This window comes from Patiria miniata, unplaced genomic scaffold, assembly GCF_015706575.1.
Source record: "Patiria miniata isolate m_02_andy unplaced genomic scaffold, ASM1570657v1 HiC_scaffold_16, whole genome shotgun sequence".
NCBI classification, from domain to species: Eukaryota; Metazoa; Echinodermata; class Asteroidea; order Valvatida; family Asterinidae; genus Patiria; species Patiria miniata.
Window position 1 is genome coordinate 16,525,296 of NW_024037054.1, and position 8,704 is coordinate 16,533,999.

General features: G+C 41.1%; 2 protein-coding genes across 2 annotated transcripts; one reads left to right on the forward strand and one right to left on the reverse strand.

Annotated features, from left to right (window-relative positions):
- Positions 1–53: 53 nt before the first annotated feature.
- LOC119723128 (protein enabled homolog) lies at positions 54–2,845 on the forward strand. The gene is made up of 2 exons (XM_038193675.1): positions 54–258; positions 724–2,845. The coding sequence occupies exon 2, from the start codon at positions 733–735 to the stop codon at positions 1,654–1,656; it is 924 nt and encodes a 307-aa protein (XP_038049603.1). The 5' UTR covers positions 54–258; positions 724–732; the 3' UTR covers positions 1,657–2,845.
- A 1,355-nt stretch (positions 2,846–4,200) lies between these two features.
- On the reverse strand, positions 4,201–8,223 carry LOC119723130 (phospholipase A2 AP-PLA2-I-like). The gene is made up of 4 exons (XM_038193677.1): positions 8,014–8,223; positions 6,973–7,120; positions 5,473–5,594; positions 4,201–4,806 (listed from the first exon to the last, which is right to left on the reverse strand). Exons 1-4 carry the CDS (start codon positions 8,141–8,143, stop codon positions 4,655–4,657), a joined length of 552 nt encoding a protein of 183 aa, XP_038049605.1. The 5' UTR covers positions 8,144–8,223; the 3' UTR covers positions 4,201–4,654.
- Positions 8,224–8,704: the final 481 nt, after the last annotated feature.

An 8,704-nucleotide genomic window follows, 5' to 3' on the forward strand; every position in this document is an offset into this window, starting at 1 on the left:
TGCAAATAATACACGCTGATGTTGGATTCTGCATGGCGCAACAGGGAAAAACCAAACCAAAGTAGTCGTGAACAATACATCTGGTAATATCGCACGCGTTGTGTGTACGTGTGTCGCCATACTGTTACGGTACCAAACGCAAGTTGGTTGTACTCGATGTGCACATACTGGTATACATGCTCTGACTTTACTTTTCTCCCAGATTTTCGACATGTAGGTCTCCAATTTGCGCCCGAGTACTCTGTCTGAAAAGTGAAGGTAATTCACGTTCATTCATAATGTTTTTTTCTTAACTTATTACATTATCGTGCGGTGGACCAACGCCGCCACTTGTCAACAAGTTCACAAGTACATGTACATGTTACGTGTTGCACATGCAAATTGAGGCGAGTTTGGGAGACGTACGTATATGCGGATCGGAGAAGGAAAGTCGATTTCATACACTGTTTTGTTTTGTTATTTCACTTTGTCCACATTCAGCTCACCATTTCGACGTGTCTTGCTCATTTTTGCTGGTAGTGCCCAGTAAAATAACCACTAATAGTGAAGCAATCAGCTACTTTTCCCGAGTATTACGTCCCTAGTTTATACGATCGCGTCATTCTGATGATCCCATATCGCAAATCACTTCTTTTTGTGGCTGTAACGTTCCCAAAATATTTGAATGCAAATTTTAAATCCGAAAATTCTGTAAAAATGATTGATTTTATTTTTGCTCCATAGAACATAAAGATGGCAGCATCTAGTCCAAACGAGCCAGTTGAGAGCTCCTGTTTGGAGTTTCTCAAAGATGACAACAACGAGGAGGATTTGACTGCCGAATTATCCTCACATCCTTGTGAGGAATTAAGGACACTGTCTACCAGGGTCCAGAAACTTGAGGATAAGGAAGCCTCTCAACAACTGGAGGTTCAAGAGTTGAAGTCGCAGATGGAGGTTTTAAAGCAGGACCAGGAGAAAATGACCACCGTTGAGGTAGAGGTCGAAGAGGCACGGAGTTACGCTAGGGCCATGTCGGCAGAGCGGGAAGCCATCGCGCGCGAACGGGACGAAGCGCTCATGAAGACGGCGGTTAAGGAGGAACGGCTGCGCCAGGTCGGCTTGGCGCTGGCACGAGCCGAGATTGAAAGAAACGCGATTGAAAAAGACTACCAGGAAAAAGTGGAAACACTGAGGCGCAGCCACAACATACAAAACGACAAGTTGAGGTTGTGGGAGGAAGAAATCAATCAAGTGAGAACCGAGAATGCAGAACTTAAGCGAGAAAACAACTTTCTGAGGGCGACTTTCTTCGAGGTCAATCCCAACATAAAAGACCGCCAGCGGCTCAAGTGTTTCTCGTGCTCCCAAAGTTACTCCGTGGAATCTCCATCGACAGAGGCGTGCACCTTCCATCCGCTGCCGCCCGTGCCTCCCTCGGTGTGGCAACGCTGGAAACACGGTCATTTGTACAATTACCGACGGTCCGAACACCGTCAGTGCTACTACTGGTCGTGCTGCAACACGCTCTCCGCCAGTGGTCGGAGGCCGGAGGGGTGCCGTCGGGGACCGCATCACCAGAGATGGGAAATGGATGTCCAGATGAAACGCGTCATGTTGTCGCGGGAGAACGTCTTGAATGAAAACGACGAGCTGCAGGATCCTACAATCTTTTAAAGGCCAGATTTCAGTACAATTTAAGAGGCTATCAAGGTTAACGGAAGCCCCCCCCAGTTAACGGAAGCATAAAAGACAGTTACCTTAATACGCATGCGTGATTAGCGTGAGTGATTTTTTTTTATAATCGTGTTTAATCAAGTCCTGCTGTCCTGTACTCATCGATGACATAACTATTACCTTTCCCGTGATTCGTGGCTTTTGGGGATATTTTCATAAAGGAAAGTTAAGTCCGAGGACCACTTCGTTACTAACTGACGCATGCCCATTATGTTGTCAGTGACTATACAAAGTCATGGACTTGATTGCAAATAAGAAATTGCTCCCCGGTCGTCCATTTTTAATGGACGGCCAGAGAAAGTACCAACTCGTTTTTGTATATTATGCACTTAATTGTCCTGTACAGCTCATAAATGTAGAAAATGAAAACCTGTATACATGTATAATTCTAATAGGGAGTAAGGTTGCGTTGCGGTTCTTTCCTTGCCTTCCACTGCCGTGACGGTGGTTCGATTACCGCCTGGGCAATGTGGATTGGGCTGTCAGTCCCTGCCTGATTCCGTGGGTATTCCCCAGAATATTTACTTCTGTAGTTTTCCTCCCACCTCTTAAGCTGTAATTTCTTCTCATTGTCCACTCTCTACAGGTTTTTTTCAGGCTTGCGAGCTTCATAGGGCGCTTTTGAGGAATCCATGGTTTCATTACCAGAAATAATTAATTAAAAATAATGATAATTATAACTTCCGTGTGTAATAAACTTGTTTACCTTTGCTTGTTAAATATTAGCTTTGAAGACAATTTAAAAAAAAAGTTGTACACAGATTCATTTTGTTCGGTCAATTTGAACAAGTGACGGTGGGAAGAAAATTCTCACGACTTCTTTTTCTGAATCGGGACATTAGGACATTGATTGACTAGTATGTTGACACAATAACAACCGTTACTGTACATAGAGATTGGAGTGAGTTTCTCGTGTTGCAAGAACACTTCAGCATTTCAGATTTGTAAATACCTCAAAAGATTTCAGTATCAATTACTTTGTTTCAGCGTCTCATTCGACTTGAGATATTTACAATATTTCATTTATTTTAATTATGAAAAACAAAATTCAACTCATACATTTTAAAAACACTATTTTAAAATAAATACATCATTGTTTTACTGGAGTTTCGCATTAAAATAGTCCTTTTAAATCTCTATTAATTTCAATTTTGCCATCTTTATTTTTGATCACATTGCGCAATCTCTAGCAGATTATGGTTTCAACTTTGCATTGCAGTTGAAAACATTCTAAATGATAAATATATTTTTGCAAAATACATTTCCTGGTTATAGGCCAAAATCAGCCAGGCGTGGATGTCAATGGATTTATTTATTTATATTGTGATGAGACATGAGAAGTGGAATTGTGATTTTTCCATTGAATTTCAACTTGTATAAGACCTTTCTGACCTATAGACCTTTCTACGCGTGGTTGGCAACTGCACATTTTGCCAACCACAGGTTGCAAAACTATGGAAGGTCCAACACTGCAAAAACGAAGAAGAGTTATTACAGACAAACAAAATATTAAAACAATATTAAATATTAAAACAATATAGAAAATACAACATTGTCAGTAAAGCTACAAAATAATTCCTACACGTGCCTTTTTACTATGTATTGAGGGCATTATGAGGACTTTCTTTTGGAAAAATATGTTGCCAACCACGTCTTCAATTTATGCGCTTCCGGCAGCCCATATAAAATGGCGACAATGTTTACGAGCAAAAGAAAGGTCTATTAATATTATTGGTATTGTGATCTAGCGCCACAACTACGACCATCTGGGCCTATTGAAGTTAGCCCTTCTAATAGGTGTATTTTTTCGGGTCGATTTCGTGAACTTTGGACGGTATTAAACGTGTATTTTTTTTGGGGGGGGGAGGAGGGCTTTCTATGAAATTGACACGCGGCACTCCTTCCGCAGTACAGTTACCTAATTGCCAAAATAAAAATTGAATTTCGTAAAACAGCATAAAATGATCTTGTTGTATGAACCAATAAGCCAGTTCGGTACTCCAAAATAGTCTGGTGCACAGAAAGATTCGACGAATTTGCCGGGATAACCGCGGCAGATAAATGCACAAAAGGCTATGGGGGACCGTGGTAACCAATCTGCATTCTGTGCAATTTTCCGTGCAATCCAAAAGAGATGGAACTTTCGTTCGCACAAAAGTTTTGACACACAAAACACCTAAGAACACTTCGCTGTCTAAAGTTTTTTGCAAAATGTTGTACTTCAGAACACGATGATCTCTTCAATTTTGCTGGAACCCCGCTATGCTTTTGCACGCATACGATGTAATTTGTATCCAGAAAGTAAAATCGGCAAATCTTGATGTGCACATGCGCAGTTGGAATACCGAACTCGCTTCACGATTCAAAGGTCATTCATAAATTTGAAGTGTGGACCATCAACGATCTCTTGCCGTAGTTCTTCCACAATTACAAAACGGATCATGCATGAATGTACAGAAAAATACAGACAAAGTAAACGCTTACTTCAGATTAACAAAAGTTTTGCCTTTTATTAGCATCGATTGTGAAAAATAGCTCACGGAAGTGATATTCCAAAATCCTTTAAAAAGAAACCGTTTCCTACGACTATTAGAATCTTTAAAGCGTGCGACCATTTTTGTGGCTGTTCACAAATTACATCTATGTAGCGGCTTTTTGTTGGCCAATAATGTGTTTTCTACGGTTGCTCTTGCAAATCGGGCTGTTAAGGTTCTTGTATACCTTTTGACAAGGTCATCGTAACTTTGGAATTCAAAACCGAGCGAAGTATATGAGACTTGAGTGGAGACTACAAAGTCCAGGCTGTTGCCACGATCGCCTTTTTTTTTTTAAAGGGTGCTGTTTAATTATTCATAAAGTGCGATGTCATGACTATTATCAATACTTATTATTGACGATAAGACTACACAATCGTTTCGAAGACTTATTGGCCCAGTGCCTAGCATTTGGAGTTGCTCCAGTCGCAATAATCCTCGTTGTAGCTTGGCCGCGTCTCCTTGAAGCAGAAGGCAAGAGCTTTGTCGCAGTTGCAGATTGCTTCAGCGCAGTACTTCGTGCTCCCGTAGTACCATGGGTAGTCGGAGGCCCTCTCTGATAGAGAAATTCAAATGAAATAATTATATCACCTGTTTATTTCAACCAACAATTAAAGGAATTGCAACACTGAACAATCACACTGTCACTATAGCTTTCATCGGCACAGCCTATAATTATATAGTGGACTGTAGGTTGTGCCGGATAAACTGGATATTCGAATATTCAATCATCAACCGAATATTCAATCATCAACCGAATATCCGAACAGATTTTTAAAATTTAAATATTAAAAGAATTTGAGAGGTCTCGAGGCGATGATGAAAAACGTCCGTGACGATGATATTTTAATCGCCAAGTTGCACGGTTTTATAATCTTTCAAATGCAACACTTTTGTCGAAATCCTCTTTATTTGCGCATTATTTGAGCTCTTCCATGAGATTATAAGCTCATTTTTTGTCTTAAAATCGGTCAAATGTCAACCATTTCATTACTCTTCTTTTTACGATTTTTGTTAATTTTCGACAACCAGTACAGGAAACGCAAGTCCCGATCGCTGGTCAGTTTATAGGCTGGCACATGTCTCGATCAGCACATTTCGAAAATTCGAATATTCGAATGTTCAAGTCCAAGTTAGAATACTTGAATGATAAATTATTCGAAAAATGCACAACCCTAGTGGGCTTATCCGGACCAACAATAACTCTCAACGTGTGTCTTACTGCAAGTGATGGTTGCGTCGTCAGTGCCACACGAACTCAGTTTCTTCTTGTATGGAATGGAGTACTTCAAGGAATCGGGACACGGGCTTTGCTCGTAACATTTGTCATGAGCATAACAGCAACTGTATAGAGAATTAACACACACATTTTGTTTTATTGTTAGTATACTGGTAAACTTACCAATGAGTTGAACAGCAATTGGTGAATAAGTAAGATTTGAGGCTTTGCATGGCCGGGAGATACTAAATAATGAAAGGTTTGCGGAAACACCATGTGCGAATGATTTCTCAACTAAGAGAATGGTTCTGAAAAGAACCAGAGGTATAAACTCGACGTTCCGGTCAGTATGCTCTGACCGTCTTCAGGAGAGTGCCTAAACTCCAAGAAAGTAAATACTTAAGCCTTTCCACAAGATGTCTGATAAAATGTTCGGTATTTTTTTCAGCTTCCACCGCTCCCTGTTTTGTGCTCAGATGCGGTCTTTGTTCAAGATTGGACTTCGATTACCCCTAATGAAGCCGTTCCCTAACCCGTGGCGAGCGCAGCAAAGGTTCTATTGACGGTAGGGGGCGCTACATCAACCGTATTAATTAATTAATTTATAGGGGACTTAATTAGCTCGTGGCATTTATAGGACCCAAGAAATTCGCAGCAAACCTCGCGCGCGCTCGGAATTCCTGGGGAACCAGTGCCAAAGTTCCCCAGACTGGACTCAGTTCACCTACCACCGCCATCTACCATGCACTGCTGCGGCTGCGGCCCGACCGCATAAATTTTGTCACTGCGCCGGCCGCATAATGGCACAAATTCCAAAGCCAGTCTTGGATGGACGCAGACAATAGCTTAGGGTAGCAGACCAGTAAATAAACTTCCATAGACCCCAATGGTAAATGCTCCCACTTCAAAAATTCGGGAAAAATACTCACAACTCTCCAAGGTGTTCGAGACACACATCAAATTAAAGCTTATTTCATCATCTTTCATTTTCTTTTCAATTTTCGGGGGTCAACTGATGACTTTTAGGAGAAATTTCCATCTGAAAATGATCACCCCTGAAAATAGTCCTGAAGCCCATCGCCATTTTGAAAAACGATGCCTACACTCCATTGCAAAATAGAGCGCTTTTAGGGTCCAAATTACATCCAAATTACACAGAACTGCAAGCCCCCAGTCCTGTGCACGGCTTCCACCCACAAACCCTCAAGTTCATGGCCCACAGCATGCTCAAATACTGAAGATTTTGAGGGCATGCAAATCGTGATTTGGCCGGCGTAGGCAATTTCGGACCGATTTACTGGTCTGCACCCTTAGAGGCTAAGTGACACGAAGCAATTTCACAGGCAGCTTGCAGGCTACTTAAGGAGCCCGGATATGAAGAACAAAACACATCGCTCGTTCCTGAGAGCTTCGCACGGAATTAAAATTTGCATTTTGTTGTCTCTCTTTGAACAAGTTGCTTGAAAATGTGCTACGGGCACGTCTATTAAGTGCTCATCTTACGTGTCCGTTTCATCCAGCGGGCTGCCGGTGCCCCCGTAGCCGCAGTAACACCCGTACCCATTGTAGTCCAGCCCGCTGTTCACCAGACTCAACCCCGTAGTACAAGACGTCATGTCACCCAGTTGGTAAATTGAGGAAGCGCTTACTTCTACAATACACATGAAAAGATAGTGAACAGAAAATAGCCACCATTTGTTAACTTTAATCACTGATGATAATTATACTCACTGCAAAAAAAAAATCAGGATTTTTTACGGACATTTTTTCGAGTTATAAAGGGGATAGGGGTGACGCCCTGAGGAAAACAAATACGGAAATTTGTTGCTAAACTTCTTGTTCAATGTTCGTCCAAACATCAAACATTTTGGGGGCAATTCACCAAAATTGGTAAAAATATAGGTTTTCCCGGCCAATTTCCTAAAATGTTCACTCACTTCTGAAAATCGGTCATTCATTTTCGTCTGAATTTGAGAATCGCTCTGAACACGCGTTTCATCTTTGCTACCAGAGCATTCGATTCCATTTGAGTTCAATCACTTGAGGAACACCTTTCGTTTATGCTCTTTCAGATTCGTTTACAAGACTTCTTTTTCGCTTTTAGAGGGCGATTTCAAACATTTACCATTCTATTTGATTTTAGTTTAATGCCATCGGCACCAGATACAATTATTAGGGTTTTCTTTTTCATTAACCGTTAATCAAATCAGCTGTACCTGAAATCAATTAAGAAGAGGTATGCTTGCGTAAATTAATGCACATTGGCCGTCTGTTTCTCAAAACCGAATGCACGGACAACGAAAACCATGGAACTTTCGTACCGTTGAATTGTAATGGGGTTAAGAACGTGCATTCAAATTCAGACAAAAAAGAATGACCGATTTTCAGAAGTGAATGAACATTTCAGAAAATTGGCTGGGAAAACCTATATTACTCATATGAGTCCTTTTAGTGACCGGATTTTATTTTTAAAGGCTCGATATATACGGTCTTTAAAGAGAGAAAAAGAGCCATTTCGAATATAAAACCCGGAAGCCAACTCACCGTTCTGACGTGTAGTCCTCTTATTAACGGGCACGCCCGCGGCTTCGACAGGGCTAAAACAAGTGCTTGAGTTAAGGTACAAAACCAAAGCAGAAACAAACACGGCGAGGCGCAATTTGGCCATCATCATGGTATATTTCTTTACAATGATCTCGATTGACTGGAGTTTTCTTTGTGAGTATGTGAGTTGGATGATGTGGTTTTTATTATTCACGGTGTCACATGAAAATCCGACTCCTATGAAAATCGGACCCCTATTTCCCTATTATTGGTTGATCCCTCGCACGTGACAGGTCACTCTCCCGAAACGATCCTAAAAATAGCATAGTATTGTACTCACGCGTGCGCAGTACTACCAATGAATCCACATTTCATGGAGTCGGATATTCACGCTACACCGGGCCTGGTACAGGACATCATGCGCTAAATTGAAGATGGTAGTGAATTTGTATGCTGAGTACCCTTAAAAATCAAACAAAATCAGTACTTAACTTCAGAGTTACAGTTCGTTATATAACTGCAATTTTACAACTTTTATTGTATGCAAATAGAAGTGGCATATTTTATAATTATGAGTGAAACCAATAGTTGTTGGGATTGGAAACTTTATTGTCCGTTGAATAAATAATAATCGGGGGGGGGGGGTGCAGAGTAGCAGATTGCAACGGGATGGAGATTTGAAAAGTAAAAT

Excerpts from the sequence above, each read along its gene's own strand:
- LOC119723128 (XM_038193675.1), top strand. The coding sequence starts at position 733 with ATGGCAGCATCTAGTCCAAACGAGCCAGTTGAGAGCTCCTGTTTGGAG.
- LOC119723130 (XM_038193677.1), bottom strand. The coding sequence starts at position 8,143 with ATGATGATGGCCAAATTGCGCCTCGCCGTGTTTGTTTCTGCTTTGGTT. Across the intron at positions 7,121-8,013 it reads GAGGACTACACGTCAGAACG|AAGTAAGCGCTTCCTCAATT; the intron begins GTGAGTTGGCTT and ends TGTGTATTGTAG. Across the intron at positions 4,807-5,472 it reads CGACGCAACCATCACTTGCA|AGAGGGCCTCCGACTACCCA; the intron begins GTAAGACACACG and ends TTTCTCTATCAG.